The sequence below is a fragment of the Larus michahellis genome, chromosome 6 (genome assembly GCF_964199755.1).
Source record: "Larus michahellis chromosome 6, bLarMic1.1, whole genome shotgun sequence".
NCBI lineage: Eukaryota > Metazoa > Chordata > Aves > Charadriiformes > Laridae > Larus > Larus michahellis.
Window position 1 is genome coordinate 6,908,771 of NC_133901.1, and position 19,948 is coordinate 6,928,718.

A 19,948-nucleotide genomic window follows, 5' to 3' on the forward strand; every position below is an offset into this window, starting at 1 on the left:
ATACCCCCCCGGGCTGGGAACCGGCGGGGTGTCCTTGGGACCTGCGGCCGGCCCTGCCAGCGAGCGGGGGCTCCGGCGGGGCCGCCGCCATCCCCGAGGAGCCCTGCAGCGCTCGCTGATTTGCATTCAAGGGCCATCCCCTCCCAGCCCCCCCGCTCCCCCCCCCCCCCACCAGCCGCCCTCCCTCCTTCCCTTCCTCCCTCCCTCCCTCCCTCCTCTCTTCCCCAGCCCATCTGCAAAACTTGAAGGCAGAAGCCCTGGGAAGGATGACGAGCGTTATTCGGTGGCATTTCGGAAAGTTGCCGGCCGGGGGAAGCGGCGCTGCAAGGTCAGGGCAGGATGCTGCCGCTCGGCCCAGCATCGGGGATGGGGGGGGGCGGCTCTCTTCCCCCCCCACACCCCCCCCCGAAACACAGCGGGGTGCAAGGAGGGGGGGGAATGTGCATAGGTCGCTTCTCCGAGTTGCCTCTGTGCGCTTGTTACAAGAACAAACTGTTGTGATTTCCCCTTTCGCCCTTTTTCTCCGCCCCCCCCCCCTCTTTTTGAGAGGGGGGTGTCAGGTGCATGTTGCCTGCTGGTACCCCATGTCGCTCCCGCGTCAGAAAATGAATGATGCAGCGATTTAATTAGGAGGGAGCGGTGCGTCCATATTGCACCGCCGAAAAGAGAGCTTCGGCGGCTGGGAAAAGATGGTGCACGGCCGCGGGCGCGGAGGCAGCGCCCCTGCCCGCGCAGAGCGCCGTCGGGGGGGCAGGAGGCCGCGGGCGCCCCGGGCTCTCCCTCCCGCACCTGCAGCTTTCTCTGCCCGTCAACTTTTTGCTACCGAGCCGCGGTTCCAGTTAAGTCTCCTCCCGGCCGAGTTACCCCGGGCGGGTGGGAAGGGGAGCTGGGGTTTAAGGCGAGAGCCGGCGGCGCGGAGCGGGGGCGGGCGGCGGGTGCTGTGGGATGCCCCGCGGAGTTTACGCGGCCCCCGCGGGGCGCGGAGCGTCTCGGCCCCGCTGTGCGCGGAGATACGCGCAGATGTGTGCCTGGGGATGGGTGTGCACGGCTGGGGACTTGCGTGTGCGCGGGCGCGGACGGGTGCGTACGGCGGGGATGCAAGAGGTACCGCGGGGGCCGCCCGTCTCCCGGCGGGGGTGCGACCTGGGGGAGGCAGAGCCCGCAGACCCCCGACCCCGCCGACGCATCTCGCCCAGCAACTTTCAGCCACGGGCGAAGCCGCGCAAGCCCCCCCCCCCCCCACACGCTCCGCGGATCCGCCGCCCCCCGCGCGGCCCTGTTACCTGCCTGCGGCTCCCGGGGCGGGCAGATACCGGCCGGCGGCGCTGCCCTCCGCGGGCGCGGCCCTCCGCCTGCGCGCACGTTCCGCGGCGGGTGGAAGGATGCGAAAGGTGCCGGGGTCTCTCCCACGAGGTTTTTTGGCATTGCCTCCGTGGCGGACGGGAGGCTGCCGGATCCCGGAGAGGCTGCGAGGCTGGAGCGGCGGAACGGCACCGGGACGGGAGGGAAGAAAGAGAGAGAGAGAGAGCGCGGAGGAGGGAGGCGAGGAGGCGCTGGCGGCGCAGGGGTGCGCGGCGGGGGGAGCCGGGGCGGCCGGGCCGGGACACCGCTGCCCTTCTCCGGGGCCCGCCGGGCTGCTCTCCGCCGCAGCCCCGGCAGCTCGGCTGGCGCTTGCAGTCAGAGCATCTTTGATTTCCTCCAGAGTTGGCCTTTTTTTTTTTTTTTCTTTCTTTCTTTTTTTTTTTTTTTTTTTTTTTAAGAAAGGGGAGGGGGGTGTGCGAATTGTGACCCATCCCGGCGGCTTTTTCCTCTCTGATTCTTCTTGGGTTTTTTTGCCTCCCCCATCTGCTCGTTTCCCACTTCCCTTCCTCTCCGCCAACCAGCCCCCTCCTTCCCCCTTAAAAAAAAAAAAAATAAAAAAAAGGCAGGGGAGGAAAAAAAAAATGTATAGTCAGGGCTTCCCAAATGCGCGCCCCCGACCTGGTGCCAAGCGCGCCCCCTTCATTTGTTCCCCTTCTTGAAGCTCATTTTCATGACGTGGAAAAGCCTGATCCAGGGCAACAACAACACCACACACACACACACGCACACACACGCACACACACACACACACACACACGGAGAAGGAGAGAAGCCCGAGATCCTCCGCCGCGCCCCAGCCCTCCCGCTCCGCGTTGCCGGTGCCCGGAGAAGGCGGCGGCGGCGGCGGCGGCGCTGGAGCCTGCAGCAGCCCCTCTCCTCCCTCCTCCATTGAGTGTGCCAAACAGCAGCTCTGCATCCTAAAGAAGATCATTGAGGGGCTCATTGCATTCCCAGCACGTCTCAGGCTTGCTTCTTTTTTTTTTTTTTTTTTTTTTTGCTGCCTTTTTTTTTTTTCCCTTTTGCCTCAGCTTCAGCAGGAGTAGAGAGAGAGGGAGAGAGAGACACAGAGAGGGAGAGACAGAGAGAAACCAGCAATCTTTAAACTCGAGCTTTTTTTCCCCCCTTCCCCTCCTTTTTTTTTTTTTTTTTTTTTTGTAACGATGTGCTAAAATCTCTTCTGCGAACCGGTAAGTACAACCTTTCTGGATCCTTTTGTTTCCGCCTAGGGTCAAAGACACCCCCTCTTCCAAAAAGAAGATATAATAATCCTCTTTATTTATTTTTTTATTTTTTATTACAGCCCTTGCAGAAGAGAAAGAACTTAAGTGGCTAATATTTTGCAAAGGAGACAGAGAGACCGATGCTGCAATATAGCTCTCATCTCTCTCCCTTCTTCCCAATTAGATGGTGGTTTTAATTGCAGAGGGTATTTCTCTTTTCATGCTTTCAACCATCTCCTCTTTCCCACAGGGGAGGGTTTCATTTGCAAGTTGATCCTAAGGATTTCTGTTCCTCTGGCATTTCTCTCCCCTAAATGCATCTGTCTGCTCTTAAGTTTGTGGATGGGGGGCAAAATTTTCTAGTTCTTACTCGAGGAAGGCAAAAAGGACCTTTTCTATTGAAAGATTAAGACTAAAAGCAACGATCGCTCCGAATAATTCTAATGGGCATTTCAGTGATTCAAGGAAGGCTGCATCACCGCCGTTATTATTACCATCCTTAGCATTTCTCGGTGCCCGCACATTTAAAATATCTGGTGAAGGGAAGGGTGAACCCATATGTTGAAGGAGCTGCATCTCATTAGTACAGTATTATTTTCATCTGATTGGAGAAGAATGGTGTCTTCATTCGGAAACGTATATAGTAGGATAGATAATTTAACGGCTGGTAAGTGTCAAGGTATTTTTTCTTCCACTTTCAGCTTTTTAACCAGGTCTCCTGCTTGGTCCTGGGGGCGCAAAATACCCTAATCCAAGGCAGGCTGAGCGTTTCAATCCTAGGTGCCTCTTTAGCTGTCACTTCCCTTTAGATCTGCTGATCGCATGGGCATGTGCTTTAGAAAGATTAATCATCTCTAAATGCTTTAATCAGCTAAAATGACTAATATGTGGTATGTATTTATCTGATAATATACCAGTTGCATTAATTCATCGGTGCGTTTGGAAGGGGAAGATTTTCTTTTAAATAAGGATTGTTAACCATTTAAAAGGTATTGCGGGGATTTCTGAAGGGAACCGTTTTGCCAGGGACATCAGCAAACCTTGCACATTCCTTTGAACTTATGTATGGAATATATTGAGCCGGGAGGGAGAGAGATTCAAGGATTGAGATTCAATAACTTTAGGAGTTTGCATGTATGAAAGATGTAGTGCGACACTGGAGAAATCTACCCACTGGTATTTCCCCCTGTAGTCAATGCGGGCTATGGTGGCTACAAAGCTAAAATTGCAAACAAGTATGAAATACGTGTAGTTCTAAACACTAGTCTTACGGTGGAAAACATGTAAAGATGCAACACGTTCAGCCTGTGTGCTCATATTGCTGTGTGGTCTGCATGTGCTGTCCTCTTTATAGGTGGCATTTACCAAATGGGGGGATAAGGGAGGCTGGTATCGCGTGATGAAACCTTCTAACATCTCCTAAGTACAAATCAGGGCAAGGCTCGCCCATCCGACACCCCCAGAGTTGGTTATGAACGTCTGCCCAACAATTGCTGAACTTTTCAGGAGCCTAACACAAGTCTAGCAGGTAGGGGCTTGGTAAAAGGAGCGGGGCAGGACGGAAATACTGAAATCTGCATTTTTCTTCCCGTTGCAGTTTTGTAAACATCAACAAATGATGAAACCTTCCACGGCAGAGACGCATCATAAAGGAAGGATGTTGTGGATAATTCTTCTAAGCACAATTGCTCTAGCATGGACTACACCAATTCCCTTGATAGAGGACTCGGAGGAACTCGATGAGCCCTGCTTTGATCCATGTTACTGTGAAGTGAAGGAGAGCCTTTTCCATATACATTGCGACAACAAAGGATTTATAAATATTAGTCAGATAACAGAGTCGTGGTCCAGACCTTTTAAACTTTATCTGCAGAGGAATTCCATGAGGAAATTGTACACCAACAGTTTTCTTCACTTGAACAATGCTGTGTCTATTAACCTTGGGAACAATGCACTGCAGGACATTCAGACGGGGGCTTTTAACGGGCTCCGAGTTCTGAAGAGGTTGTATTTGCACGAAAACAAATTGGACATTTTCCGAAACGACACTTTCCTGGGTTTGGAAAGTCTGGAATATCTGCAGGCAGATTACAATGTCATTAAACGGATTGAAAGCGGGGCATTTCGAAACCTAAGTAAATTGAGGGTCCTTATACTAAATGACAATCTTATCCCCATGCTTCCCACCAACTTATTTAAGTCTGTGTCCTTAACCCACTTGGACTTGCGCGGGAACCGGCTAAAAGTCCTTTCGTACCGCGGGATGTTGGACCATATTGGCAGGAGCCTGATGGAGATCCAGCTGGAGGAGAACCCGTGGAACTGTACGTGTGAGATCGTGCAGCTGAAGAGCTGGCTGGAGCGCATCCCCTACACTGCCCTGGTGGGGGACATCACCTGCGAGACACCCTTCCACTTCCACGGGAAGGACCTGCGGGAAATCAAAAGAAGTAAGCTCTGTCCCATGCTGTCCGACTCCGAGGTGGAAGCCAGCCTGGGCATCCCTCAGCTGTCGTCCAGCAAGGAGAACGCGTGGCCTACGAAGCCTTCCTCCATGCTGTCCTCCTTCCATTTCACCGCTTCCTCTGTTGAGTACAAAACATCCAACAAACAGCCCAAACCCACCAAGCAGCCCAGGGCACCCCGGCCTCCCCCGACATCCCGGGGCCTGTACCCCGGGCCGAACCAACCGCCCGTGGCTGCCTACCAGACCCGGCCCCCCATCCCCATCATCTGCCCTACCGGGTGCTCTTGCAGTTTGCACATCAACGACCTGGGCCTGACGGTCAACTGCAAGGAGCGAGGGTTTCACAACATCTCCGAGCTCCTGCCCAGGCCCTTGAACGCCAAGAAGCTGTACCTGAGCGGGAATTTGATCCAGAAAATCTACCGCTCCGATTTCTGGAATTTTTCCTCCTTGGATCTCTTACACCTGGGCAACAACCGGATCTCCTACGTGCAGGACGGGGCTTTTATCAACCTGCCGAATCTCAAGAGCCTGTACCTGAACGGCAACGACATCGAGCGGCTCACCCCGGGCATGTTCCGGGGCCTGCAGAGTTTGCATTACCTGTACTTCGAGTACAACCTGATCAGGGAAATCCAGCCGGCGGCCTTCAGCCTCATGCCCAACTTGAAGCTGCTCTTCCTCAACGACAACTTGCTCCGCACCCTGCCCACCGACGCCTTCGCCGGCACCTCCCTGGCCCGCCTCAACCTGCGCAACAACCATTTCTTGGCACTGCCGGTGGCCGGGGTGCTGGAGCACCTCCACGCCATCGTCCAGATCGACCTGAAGCTCAACCCTTGGGACTGCACCTGCGACCTGGTGCCCCTGAAGCAGTGGCTGGAGGCTCTCAGCTCCGTCAGCGTGGTGGGCGAGGTGCTGTGTGCCAGCCCCGAGCGCCTGGCTCGCCGCGACCTGCGCTCCCTGGAGCTGGCGGCCCTCTGCCCCGCCGCCCTCCGTCCCGCCGCCGCCGCCGCCGCCGCCGCCGCCTCGCCCCCCGCCGCCCTTCCGCCTCCCTCCGCCACCGGCGCCGCCGCCTACGAGCTGCCGCCGGCCGCCGCCGCCGTGCCCCTCTCCGTCCTCATCCTCAGCCTCCTCGTCCTCTTTTTTTCCGCCGTCTTGGTGGCCGCCGGGCTTTTCGCCTTCGTCCTGCGCCGTCGCCGGCGGAAGCTGCCGTTCCGCGGCCCGCGGGCTGAGGCGGCCGACCTGGGCGGTGTGCCGCTGCGCTGCCCGCGGATCTTCGAGGAGGGGGGCGGCGGCGGCGGCGGCGGCGGCGGAGGAGGGGGAGGCGGGGAGCGGTCCCCGGAGAAGGCGCCCCCGGCGGGCCACGTCTACGACTACATCCCGCACCCGGTGACCCAGATGTGCAACAACCCCATCTACAAGCCGCGGGAGGAGGAGGAGGAGGCGGCGGGCGGCGGCGGCGGCGGCGGCGGGGAGGCGGCGGAGCTGCTGCGGGGCGGCGGCGAGCGCTTCGCCCACGCCGCCGCCGCCGCCGCCGCGCAGGAGCCGGGCACCAACTACCGCACCTTGCTGGAGAAGGAGCAGGAGTGGAGCCTGGCCGTGTCCAGCTCGCAGCTCAACACCATCGTCGCCGTCCATCCCCAGCACCCCGCGGGCGGCGGGCTGGCGGCGGGCGGCGGCGGGCTCGGGGGGGCGGTGGCGGCGGGAGGAGGCGCCCCACGGGACCGCGACCGTCCGCCGCCCTGCGCCGTGGGCTTCGTGGACTGCCTGTACGGCACGGTGCCGAAGCTGAAGGAACTGCACGTCCACCCCCCTGGCATGCAATACCCGGACCTCCAGCAGGACGCCAGGCTCAAAGAAACCCTTCTCTTCGCGGCCGGCAAGGGCTTCTCAGACCACCAAACCCCCACAAGCGAATACCTCGAGTTAAGGGCCAAACTCCAAACCAAGCCGGATTACCTCGAAGTCCTGGAGAAGACCACGTACCGGTTCTGACCGCCGCCCCGCCGCCCGCCCCGGCACCGCCGCATGCGAGTAGAGGATACAGCTGTGTGCTCTCTCCCCCGCCAGATGTGCGCGCTGCGGGGAAGGGCCGTTCTCAGATCATTAATCGATGAAGTGCCTTCGCAGACTTTTGCCAGCAGATGTTAATCAATCATTATTTTTTATACTGAAACTGAGACTTTGACTGTGCCATGTCTAAGGTATATTATTATTATTATTATTATCGGGGATCTTTGTATTGATCCTGATTAAGTAAATTCTATGTGTGTCTCTCTCTCTTTTTTTTCTTTTATTTTCTTTATTGTTGGTTTTGTTTTCTTTTTTTTTTCCGTTGCAGTAAACTTCCTTTATATTTTCCCTTGGAGGGGAGGGGGAGGGAAGGTGGCATCTTGTGGCTTGCTTTCTTCTTGCCCATCATGGCACAGATTCTGTACATTTATTTAAAAAAAAAATGCAAAGAAGCAAACGAGCGCAGTTTGCTGCATGCCTGGAAACTGCAAGAGGGATGGGAGGGGAGGGTCTTGCTCGAATGTCTCACTCTTTTCTCTCTCCCTCCCTCGCACGCACATTCACCCGCACCCTCACCGCCACCCCCGCCGCCAGCCCGGTCCCTCCGCGCAGCGCGGGAGCGGGGTCCCGCTGGCTGCGGAGGGGAATCCCGTGGGCTGGGGGAAGCCACCGGGAGCCGAGCAGCCCAAAGGATGTAACCACGTGGCGCACACACCTAGGGGATGCTCAGTGACACTTCATCATGACGCCATGGTTTTTTGGAGGACATCCGCACTTTCCTAATAAAAGCAACATGCAAATATAAAAAAAAAAAAAAAAAAAAAAAGAGGAAAAAAAAGCTACTGGGCACCTATCACTAACAGCTTTGTAGGAAGCACTTTTAATGTTTTCTCTCATACACACATACACGCACACACACACACACACAAAGGTACAACAATGTGCATATATTTATTCTGTAATTTCAAGTGAATATAAATTGTAAAGGTAATGTTTAATCATTGTACAGTGATGCGTCTGGTATAGCTTTCCTAATAAAACGTTTTGAAAAAAATGCATATATATATATATATATACCCATATATATATATATAGGAATACAAAGCTTGAACCTGAAACTTCAGCTTCCCCCTACTGAGATTTCCTTCCCCCACCTTAACCTTGAAAGCTATTTTATTAATAACAGTTCAATGCACTGTGATGTTAACAGAGGAAAACCCTGTACAGCTTCTCTTGCCAAGATACCACCCGAGACTTTTAAAAAATCCGATTTACAATCTGTATTCCCACGTTGCACTGTACTTATGGCAGTTCCCCTGTATTTAAAAATAGGCAGCAAAATTAAGACCGTGTCCTCGAGTGGCGTTTCTCGCAGGAGCGCTGGTTCCTCTGCCTGCTGGCAGCGGAGGGAGGAGGCATTGCTGCGGGTGTTTCTTGTGTTTCTTCGCAGTAAATGCGAAGTGAGCAGTCAGAGGAGGGCGACGGGAGGGGCAAATTAAACCCAATTTCAATTTCGGAAAAGGGCGAAGCCAGCCGGAAAAGGATCCCAAGGATTTCAATCACCCGGCTCTCCCTCCCCGCCGCCGTTTGCTCCCCGCTGAAACGGGAGCGAGACCAAAGACGATCGGATTTCCCTTCCCGGGAAGGTCCCGGTTGGTATCTTGTCCCCGGCGGTACTTTGTCCCCGGCGGTACCTTGTCCCCGGCGGTACCTTGTCCCCGGCGGCCCCGGGGCCGGGCCGGGCCGGCGGCGGCGGCAGCGAGCGGCTCCGCGCGGCCGCCAGGTGGCGCCGCAATCCCAGCGCTGGCGGCCGCGGCGCGGCGGGAGCGCGGAGCCCTGCGGGACCCCCCGGGACCCCCCCGGCCCCGCTCCCGGCCCGGTCCGGCCCCCTCCCGCCCCGCTGAATGTACTCCCCGGCCGCCTTATACCGGGGGCAGGCGGGGGTCGCGAAGGGGAGAGCCCGCAGCCGGGCACCTGTGCCGCCCTAAAGACCTTCAAATACAGAGTTTTATACAGAAATATATCTATAGAAATAATTTGTCTTAACGGAACAGCGGTAACGGTAGTTTATGCAGGTGAATTGCCATTATTTTTATTTCTCCCTGTCCCCCCTCCCCCCCCAACTGCGTTAAAAAGGTTTTCCCCAGGGCATTTCTTCTGGTTGGTGTCAGGGAATTAAGGACCTCTGGTTCCTTTCTGGATGGGGGCAGAGGCTGCTGCAGCACGCAGCGCGGTGTCACCTCGGACCCAGCTGTCCTTCCTTCCTCTTGGGGAACAACTTGGTTTCACCCAGCACAATGCATTTTAATGGAGATAAAACCGCAAATACTTGTTTTCACCCCAAGTGTTGCTATTTATAGCTTCAGCCAGGATGCTTATTGCAGGCTTTTTTTGTCAATTTGTCTTGGAGAGGCATCTGGGTGTGACAGAAGTAATCTCCCGAGCCTTGGTAGTAGCTGTATGTGTTTCGAGATGGAGGGACAGCTCCAAATGTCTGTAAATCTAGCATCAGCTCCATAATATTGGTAAAAATTTGAAGTTCTTAGATCCCTCTGTTGAGTTGTTAGTGTTTTATTACTTCTGCTTTCAGCTTCTAATCTGTTGGGCTTTGTTCTTTTTTTTTTTTTTAATGGATAGTAGAAGAGCATGCATGTGTTAAAAGTAATAAACATCAAAGTGCAAAGGCCAGATCCTTCTTACGATAGACATAATAATTACATTGATAAGACTACATGCAAGTAACGCGTGGGGCTATAAATCAGGTTAAAGTAAAACCAACCCCTAGTGAGAGTGGTGCTGTATACATTTGGCAATGTCATCAAACCCCCAGGTGTTCATACTTGTATCCAAATATAGTAAAGCCAGTTGCAAATAATGTTTATATTTTAATTAAACTGCAGAAAGGCGAGAGAATTTCGACATAACTATAGGTAGTAATCTCACCTGTGAATGGTGAGGAAATCTATTTATTCAGTGGAAATAAATTTGTTCTATGAGAATGGAATTTTGTATTAAAAGAGATAATTTTTTGGCTTACATTGAGTTATTTTTCTTTCCTTGTGTAGGAAACTTCCTCTTCCTTGTGTACTGGAATCATCTGGGGATGATTCGCTCTCAAAGTGTTGATGATATTTAACTGTGATATCTAATGTGTGTTTTGATGACTTCTGTTTTGCTGTTTCATTGTGTTGAGCTGAGGCTGAGTGGGTGGCAGCATTACTTTCCACTGCAGGAAACAAAAGTGGATCCATCATCTCTGATCTGTGACGGGTGACTCTTTACATGCTTCAACCTGGGTTACTCCTAATTAATAGGGAGTATTCATGATAATTATATCATTATCAGCAGTATTATTGGTAGCATTAATAGTATTGGGAAGGAATCAAATAAAGTCAAATGATCTGCATTTACACTGGAGCTGTTTGATGGGATACTATTTTAAATAAATAAATATTTTTTTAGTTTATTTCACTACTGTACAACAAGTAGCTGGTATCGGCTTCGGCAGTTCAGCTTGTGGCAGTGCTCAGAACCTGTCAGTAAATCTGTCATCATGTGTCTGTTTTATTCACTCATTGATTATATTGAAATTCTTCCTACAGGTGAAAGAAAAGGAAAAAAAGGCCAGGTAAGTCCCAGTCCCAGTCTGTAATGACTGCATATGGGAAAATAGAAAGGATAATAATCTTGCTCAATTATCAGTGCTCTTTCGTATTTCCTGGATATTGTCATTGCTGTCACCATCATATTCTGCCTGAGTTAAAAGATTTGTTTGAGACTTGGAAATGGCTTCATGGATCTCTTGACTGTATCAATAGTGGGAGAAAGATGTTCTTTTTTATGGTATGAATAATAATCTGACTTCTGGAAAGCAATCCATCTCTGCAGCAGGACCTGTAGCGCTCTAGTTAGGCAAATGTGACGGACAGGTCACTTATTATGAGATTCAGTGGACATGAGCTAAGTTGTGGTAACTCAAGATTTTGTCAGAGACCTTTCCAGACAAAACCACATTTGAGCATGTCATCACAGCTGATCTGGTTTTAAGCTAGAAATGCACAGTTACGGTCAACTTGTGTTCTCTGCTGTAAACTGGTACGGCAGCAGGACAGAAAGGTCTCGGTGAAATGTCGATGTGCAATGCTCTACGTTTCTGAAACACTGACGTGTGCAAGCGGCAATTCATGAGTGCTCTGCTACTCCTTTGCTCAAGTACCTACTTCATACGGGCTGTTCACATGAATAAGACATGATGAATTGTCTTTATCTGTAACAGAAGTGTTCACGTGAAAAAAGTGTGTAGTATTTGGCCGTAAGTCTGGAAGTTCATTGCTTACCTACATTACTCAACCAAAGACTATGACTTCTGGCAGTGCTCCAGCCACTTAGGTGTGAACTTGTTCCAGAATTGCACTTCTTCCAAAGGCATTTTCTTTTACAACCTGGATTTATGCACGCTCAAAAATCAGGCTGCTGCGCATTGCATATTCCTATCCTCTGAGTTTTCCAAGACTTGATTCTAAATTTGACTTCCTCATACGGAGTTTCACAGTGAACTTATGTGTGGCTTATAGAGTACAACGCAGTTCTTTCCATGGGCAAAATGTAGAGTAAATTCACCCAATATGTAGTTTCACAACTTCTTCATAATAACAACAGCTCTTTGTACGAAGATATGCTATTTTTTAATACTTTGTAATGTTGATGTGAGTGGCAATACATCTTTTTTTCCCAATTCTTGAAAATTTTCTGTTTTATTTGGGCAAGAGTAGCTATGCCCCTATTCGAAGCCTGTTTGAGCTAGTGGAAGAAGTGGAATGCGCTTGGAACAAACCCTTGTGTGGGTACGGACTGGAGGCCTAATTCTGCTCCCTTGAAGCCAGTGATGAAATACCACATTACTGCTCGGTTTCGGCCAAGAGAGCTGAAAGAAGAGCAAAGCCTGATCTCAGAAAACTACATTATATATTAAGTGGATTCAAGTATTTTCAGACAAGTACTCCATGTGACTATTTCAGAATAAAATGAGTAACAGCATAGAAAAGATGGTTTTGCTGTCAATTTAGTAATTTTTCTGATTGACTTAATTCACAAATTAACCAAACAATCTTTAGCGCTTTTTGTTTTAAACTAAGAGCATTCACATAAAGGCAAATATGAATGCATCTCAGCAGATTCAAGAAAGGTGGAAATTGGTACCAGAGTTTAGACCTAATGTCATAGGTAGCCAACTAGCCAGCACGATTATTAATGTAACAATTGCAAATTATTTAGAAATACTTTATTAGTATTATTCTTTTTAAATGTCTTTTGCTTGATCCTTATTATTTCCCACTTTTAAAATCATGTACTTCCGTTTTCACTTTTGTTTAGGTTGTTGGAGGAGTTAGGGGGATTACTGATGAAAGCATTAGCTTTGCTACGCGTGGCTACCGGGGTGAAACTTGTAGGTTATCTTTGATCACTGCAAAATATTGGGAAACGCTCCCCTGTGGTGGCATTTCTTTGTTAAATTGGTCGATATTGTGGTTTCCAGAACGGTGTCAGGTGGTTCATTTTTGCAGAAAAATGGTGGGAGAAGACTCCAAGGACCGGAGCCACTGGGAGTGCTATAGGAATTCCCTGTCCCACAGTCGTACTGGGTAGTCTCTGCATGGTGGATGTTGCATCAGTCTTTATCTTTTTGAATGTTAAGGATGTTAATATTCAGTATGGGGTTATTTTTAGGCATTACGAAGTAGTATGTATATGCAATACTAAGATTTTGGGTGCCTTAAAAAGAACAGATAATAATAGGGGGCATAGCACAATATAAAATATTAATAACTCAGTCATACGTCATATAATGAATCTTTAATGTCCATTTACTTTTTCTAACATCTTTACTTTTCTACTAGAATTTTCTAAATCTCTCAAGAATATCCTGTAAATTCTATGAATTCTGAAGAAATATTTTAGGTTAACCAAGGGTCAAATCTCTCCGTATTTGGGAATTGAAACAAATACCACTATCTGTGGAGGAATGTTCCTCTTCCATGGCACGTGGCATGGCAATTTGGCATGTTGTTGTAGCACTGTGCCAGTAAGGGAGGCTCTCCGTAGCGATGAGATTTTGCAGTAGGGCTTGAATAATTTCAAGCAGGAGTTCCTGAATTGTGATAAATCACTATTGGACCGGCATAGACCTGAGACGTGCTGCTGCTTCTGATGGCACTGCCGTGTCTTCTGCTGATGGTGGGACCTGGCACCATTGCTGGTGGGGGCTCCTGTAATAGTAATTCTATAAAAACAAACAAACAAAAAGCAGAAGAAAGGTTTGGGAGTCTTTATCCTACAAGGACTATCTCATTTGAAGTTAATGACTTTCCCCAAATGTTAAAGTGGCATTAGTATACTGATTATGAGAAAATGTGTTTTTTTAATCGCTTTTCTCAGCTTTACTTTGCTTTTCTGGAGACAGTAGCTGGTTTACATGTTAAAGAACTGCAGAAATGTATTTTTTTAATATTTTTTCAGACCATGATTTTTAAAATAAAAGCAGTCTATTACGACAGTAGCTATCCTAAATTGAGATGAGTTTTCTAGAAAGCTGCATAAACCTTTGGTTTTGTACTTGGTCCTAAGTTATTATATGTTTGTGTATATATATATGTATGTATGTGTGTGTATATATATATATATACGTGTGTGTGTGTGTGTATATATATGTGTGTATATATATATATATATAAAAAATGTGTGTTATCTGAATATGCCTTGAACCGAAGTCTGTCATTGAACTTTGGAGGCTTTGGCGTTGCAAATCAAGGCCAATTAATGTGGTTTTTTTTGGTTTTGTGATTATTTGGTTTGATTTTATTCAGCGTATGACTGGAGAGGAAAACATTGCGGTGTGAAAATTCTCACAAAACAATACTTTTTAATAGGAATTTCAAATTTAATTCTTTCTTTTCGTTTCTTTGGAGAACAAAGGAGCTATGCTCAAAAGGGTGTATGAATTGCCACTCAGGTTTAGAGTTGAAATGTGTTCACTCTGCTGTGTCCTCTCATTCCTGAGTGCGCCCAGGACAGTCTGACTCTAAGGAAGACGTAAGAAATTCCCATTAGTGAGATTACAGGGTCAGATGTGGCCAGCTCATCTGCTCCACCATTAGCTCTCACCCTGAGCAATCAGGGACCTGGGGTATGGCACCACTGGAGGTACCAGTCCTCTGTGTGCAGGGAGCAGGGGAGTGCTAAGCACTTAGAAAAATCAGGTTGTAGCATTTCAGTGAAAAATGAGCTTTAAAAAACCTGGACAGCGGTAGCGGATGCTGGCCACTTAAAAGTTTGTCCCTGTGCTCTTTAGAAAACTCATCCAGAGTTTCTCTGGTGCTGTTAAACTGCCACGAGAGGACACGTCTGCTCAGTCTTCATAAAAGTGCTGCTGAAAAAGATGTATAGCTAATGCATTCTTCTTAATTAGAGAGCATCATTTCTTGTGGCATCACTTCTATTATGTTTTCTTGCAGTGACCCAAAAACCTGGCTGCTTTGGAAAGTGGATAGTATTGGCAAGCAAAGAAATATGGCAAGTAAAGGTATTTTTTAGATCCAGTCTATGTTAGTGTTTTCTTCAAGGAAAGGGCAAGTCATAGCTATTGTCTCCCTGTTCTGCAGCCCTCACTGAGAGTAACTAAAGGCACTAATCAAGGGAAAGAGTCAGTCATCGTTCAATCCATGTTTAATTCTCCCCTTTGGTTTTAAGCCAACAAAGAAAGAAATGTGGATGCATCTAATTTTTATAGACATAAGTATATATATATATGTCCCTTCTGTGAGCAGTGAGGGGCTGTGATACTGCAGGCAGCGATGCTGATGGACACAACGGCATTGGCATGGCTGGGAGATGGGTTGAGTTGTGACAAGTGGGGACTGTGCCAAGGCTAACAACGTGAATGGCACCTGAAAGTCAAGCATCTCGCTGAGTTAGAGACAGTCAATAACGATACGCAATTCTTGTTGAGACCCCTCTTCTTAGAGCAGGTATACAAATATCTCAGAGAGTCCCATTTTTCCTGCATTTGGCCCACGTTCTCGACCAGCCTCCAGACTGTTGGTATTCTCAGCATTGCTTTTACCTCTCTGCATGCCCAGATGTTCATTTGGCTGCCAATAAGTTTTAACACCTCGGTTTGCACATTGACCACATGCGTGAGATGGAGACCAATTGAAAATATGGTTCTCTCTGTTGGGTTTTTCTGTAGAGTGGTGTTTTGCACCTCAAGACTTCATTCTGTCAGAGGTATCGACTGGATTGCCTACCTGTAACTCAGCTTTGTAAGCAGCCTCCCGAGGTTAGCCGTGGTGGTATGACATGCCTTGTGCTTTGCCAGCCCCTACAAGCCAGCCAGAGTCTGTTAAAGCCTTCAGAGCACAAAAGCACTGATAAGATGGATCTCTCACAGGTATGCATCAGGGATAAAGCGGAGATGTTTCATTTGCAACAACCTAGAATCAGTTGCTGTTCACTCAAAGCCTCCTATGTCGTTACTTCTACTGGAACAGGGCGGCTAACGTATGTGATGGAAATGCTGACACTAAGTATGTACAGTACATACATATATGCTGTGTGTATAGATATGTGTGTATACATGTGTATGCAGGCATGTTGAAGTGCAGAAGTCGATTTTTGGAAAGTTCTGGGAGATTCAGGTATATGGCTTGCTTTGGACTGTTATTAAAAATATGGGCATTTTGGTTACGAAGCTAAAAATAGCTACATTAAGACCTAAATTCTCAATGTAGGTCAGTGGAGGCACTTCTCAGACATATTAGCATTTTGGACACTTAATCTTAGCAGCATACCGCGTCTCCTAGAATAGGTTAGTAGAGGCAATGCAGGAGAAACTGCTGCTTCTCAAGTCATTCAGAAAGGTTGCCAAGTTTCTCAGGAACAAGAATGGCAGAATAATGAGTATTATATTTAATTTGGGATGGAAAGGCAACCGTGGGGAGTTCAGCAGAGGCAACTCAGATCATCTTGGCTCTCTGAGGGAGGGAGAATTTATAACTATAGCTAGCTAAAAAGCAGCAAGCTGTGTGTGCGTTTGTGTGTATATATATACTTATATATATGTATATACAAATCTGTGTATGTGTATATAACACGGTGTGTATATATGTATGTATGTATATGCCTATAATGTATAATATGTGTATCTATAGATATGTATACATTTATATAAATTTCTATTTCTCTATATAAATATTCATGCAACTATGGGAAATAACATTTCAACAGTGTGTCCTTTTCTTTAAAACCCAACAAAAAGCTGCTTCCACTAACATCGTATTGGCACAAATGTCTTAAGGTATATTTTCTATGTAGAAAGGAGTGTTGCTTAGCGGTTGAGCACAAGCCTGGAAGGTTTTTACTCTTCCAGCGGACTCCAAGTAAGTAATTAGCTGCTCCACAGCTGTTCTACATTTGTGAAATAAGGTGGTGGCCAAAATGACTCAGGGCTGGTTTGAAAGGCAGAAGAAGGTGGTTGGTGACTGTTTGCGCTTTGGAAATCTCTGCTATGCTCATGGAGTTTTGACGGTGCAATAGCCATAGCAGTAACTATTCTGTTTGCTGTAAATGTCCCAGCTAATGCTAATGGCTTCTGAACAGAGGGGAAAAAAAGATGAATTTCCTGCTCCAGCGTAAGTTATCTAAAGTCTGATTACTTTGACTCAGTGATGTATGGATTTCCGTTTAGGGTTAGGATGTTAAGCTGTAAATCAAGAATTTTAGCTCAGCGAACATCTAGTTCAGGATGTGTCTTTTATGTTATAATTGATTTTAAATAATTTCACTTTGTCATCAGAACAAGCTATACCTTAATTCATGATAAGCTCAAAGAATTTCTCAGCTGGAAACCCATTCATATCAGGGTGAATTTTGCACTTGACTTCAGTGTGGTTGAATCAGATCAGTGTTTCATTAAGCGCTGACATTAAAACAATCTTGTAGCTGTGCAACTATTAACTAAAATTGTAATTTTGTAATAAAAGTGAGCTTAAAAATGACTTACTAGTTATGTATTCTATGATTATAGTATCTTTCTACCGAGAAGACCTTTCGGCAGTTGCTGGGTGTTGGCAAGGGTTTAGATTTTGTGCTGCCGGTCGTTATTTTGAGTCTTGCCCCTGATTTGAGCTGGAACCGGCTCAGCCCCTGGAACAACGCATCGTAATCCGCTGCAGCTCGAAGGAAAAGCTGCAAAGTAACGATCTCCACCAGCATCCCTGAAGCCACCTTCCCTGAACGATCGCTGAATTGCCACATGTGTCGTGCTGGAGTAAATGTAGGTCAGGGTAACATGGATTTATCGTTACGATTTTGGGTCCCGTGGGGCTAGAGCCTGTGTCCTGCGCCGACCGCGTGCGGGGACAGGCACAACCTGCTGGCGGTTGGTGCCGCTACAGAGAAACGTCTTTCTGCTTCCAACATCAAGCAGGCCCTACGCTGCCAGGGTTATTAGAGCAGCGTGGATCTGTCGTGCTGCCAATCTGCCGGCGTTTGCAAACTGTAATGTGATTAGAAAAGAAAAGGGGGAGAAGGGATTATTTTTTTTTCCCGGTCCTTTGCTTCCTTTAAGGCAGAAAACAAACACACACAAAATAATCACGGAAATCAAAACAAATACCCAGTGGTTTAAAACGTATGATATTGAGTGAAATATTTCTTTCAAGCTTCTTGATTGTGCTTTACTTCATTATTTCATCTGGAGGAAGTAAGCACCTTATGGGAAAGTGCTTCCCAATCTCTTTTGCATAAATGTTACAGTGAAACTTGCAGTGATATATAGCTGCCTGTTCAGAAAATAGGTCACTTCCATACAAATGCCATATTTTTATGCAGAAAATATGCTGAATTCATATACCATCTTCTAGTTAAAGCAATCCCTTTGCTGTTTTTGTGATTTCAGCATATTTGCCTGAATGAAGACAATCGGAAGGGGAGAAAAAAAACAAAACCCAATTATTTTTTAATTAACTCATGCAGGCCTAATGTCAGGCTAACCACTTGAACACAGTGTCTCTGGGGCACGCACAGGAACATCGTCTTCAAATGGCAACTTTTTTTCAGCGAGAAGCATCAGAATTTAAGCGCAGTGTATCGCAAAGCTCAGAGGGCTGCTGCTTTCTGAGCATCTGGAGACTTGGGGAAATAAGTTTTTTCTGATGTCACTTGTTAAAGAAGATGCCTAGATGTCCATATCCTCAGGGAAGCAGCCATTCACACAAGAAGCCTGCAAACTGGTGCCAGTAAAGGAATGATGAAGTTTGCAAATCTCCTCATACTCTGTAGCAATCTCCTCTGTGCAGGGTGAATTTAATCTATAATGAACCCAGGCTCCTTGCACTATTGCTTTAAAGAAATAACAAACTAACCCTGCCTTCTATATAGTTGAATTTTGCCATGCCACTTCATATTTAGGAAAGGAACACTGTGGTTTGAGGAATCAGAGATACAGAGTCATGTTGTTGCTATAGCTAGACATCCAAATGACCTAAAGCACGTAGGTGCCTGAGGCTCTGCTGGTGTAAACCATTGCAGCTCTGTTGCTCTCGGCATGGCAGTGCTCGTACCCCTGCACTGGGGAGATGCTTCGAAGATGTTTGGTACCCGCTGGTAGCCATTTCTCTGGAGGGCTTTCCATGCAGCCATTAGTATTTTGTTAAATAAGTTTAAAAATGAAGACGGATAAACCCAGCTTCTCAGCTAGTGTGAGCTGGCATCAGCCCAGAAAAGTGTGTGGGCTACTCAGTGCAGGTGGGGAGCTTGACCTTGCATGTGGCAATCTTTTCCCTTTTCACCCAGCTGGTGATTTTTTTTTCCCTATGGGAATGCAAAGAGCTGAAGCCATTGCTCTGTGATGATCTTTGGTGATGCCTATATCCCCTGGCCCGTGGACGGGCTGTTAACTCATAAGGACAAGGGCAACTCCTACATGAACTTCTACACCCACCTAAAACCCGCTCCTGTCCTTGTGTGTTGAAAAAAAGGCCAAACCAGACAAACGTGTATTCCCTAAGAAAATCTCCCTTTACCAAATCCTGCTTAAACCAATCCTTAAACTAATTGTTAAGAGAAAAGGACAGTGGCACTCTACTAGAATATACTATGAATTTACTAGTATACGCTAGGAATTAGGCTCCTACAATTCATGTGAAAACAAGGTGGCTCAAAGGCCGGTTCCTAAGAATAATTATCTGTCGTAAAGCACTTAATGACTTAGCAGCTTTGGAGCTCAATACTGATGTTAACAAAAAAGAACCAAAAAAAAAATATAAAATAAAAAGATGGTATAACGTTAGCTGTGGCTGTTCGGATGCAGTGGCTGAGCTCGCAAAGCTGCCGTTGTGATGGTTATAGAGGGAGGCAATGAGCAGAGACAGCAGCCGTCAGGGAAGCTGTGGCGGTTTTATGGCCAGGACAGAGCACAAAGATACTCTCATTATGACTATTGCCGGCATTTAGATGGGAACATCTGCTTATTCTTTCGTGGTATCTCTCCCGAGCCGTGAGGCACTCCCTTGCTGTTCAGCCTCTCCCCAAATTTTGCGCTCCCTGTCCATGGAGGTCATGTTTACAGAAGGTGTGTAACCCTGGAGAACAGCAGCCTTTGGTTCGAAATGCCATCCTGAATCAGCAAAGCTCAACTCAAAGACAAGCAGCGACCTATAGCTTATGGGTAAGGAGGTGATAAATGCGTTTCCAAACAGGGATTTGAAATATCACTGCTTTATTGCTAAAGACACGGTAAAACCCTAGAAAAGAAAATAGTATCCTCTGAGCTTTAAAACTTATTTTCACAGTAGTAATAACTACGAAGCCCTTACACAGTACATTT

General features: G+C 47.7%; 1 protein-coding gene across 6 annotated transcripts; it reads left to right on the top strand.

Annotated features, from left to right (window-relative positions):
* Window positions 1–247: 247 nt before the first annotated feature.
* SLITRK3 (SLIT and NTRK like family member 3) lies at window positions 248–17,095 on the top strand. 6 transcript variants are annotated; one of them, XR_012587508.1, is made up of 4 exons: window positions 1,003–7,256; window positions 10,668–10,693; window positions 14,577–14,634; window positions 15,311–17,092. XR_012587508.1 is itself a non-coding variant. In XM_074590847.1 (2 exons), the coding sequence occupies exon 2, from the start codon at window positions 4,198–4,200 to the stop codon at window positions 7,045–7,047; it is 2,850 nt and encodes a 949-aa protein (XP_074446948.1). In that variant the 5' UTR covers window positions 248–328; window positions 4,180–4,197; the 3' UTR covers window positions 7,048–10,624. The 6 variants fall into 6 exon arrangements, 3 of the variants coding, with proteins under 3 accessions (XP_074446948.1, XP_074446946.1, XP_074446947.1); XR_012587507.1 differs by having other exon boundaries at window positions 14,577–17,095; XR_012587506.1 differs by lacking the exon at window positions 10,668–10,693 and having other exon boundaries at window positions 14,577–14,644.
* The last annotated feature ends 2,853 nt before the right edge of the window (window positions 17,096–19,948 follow it).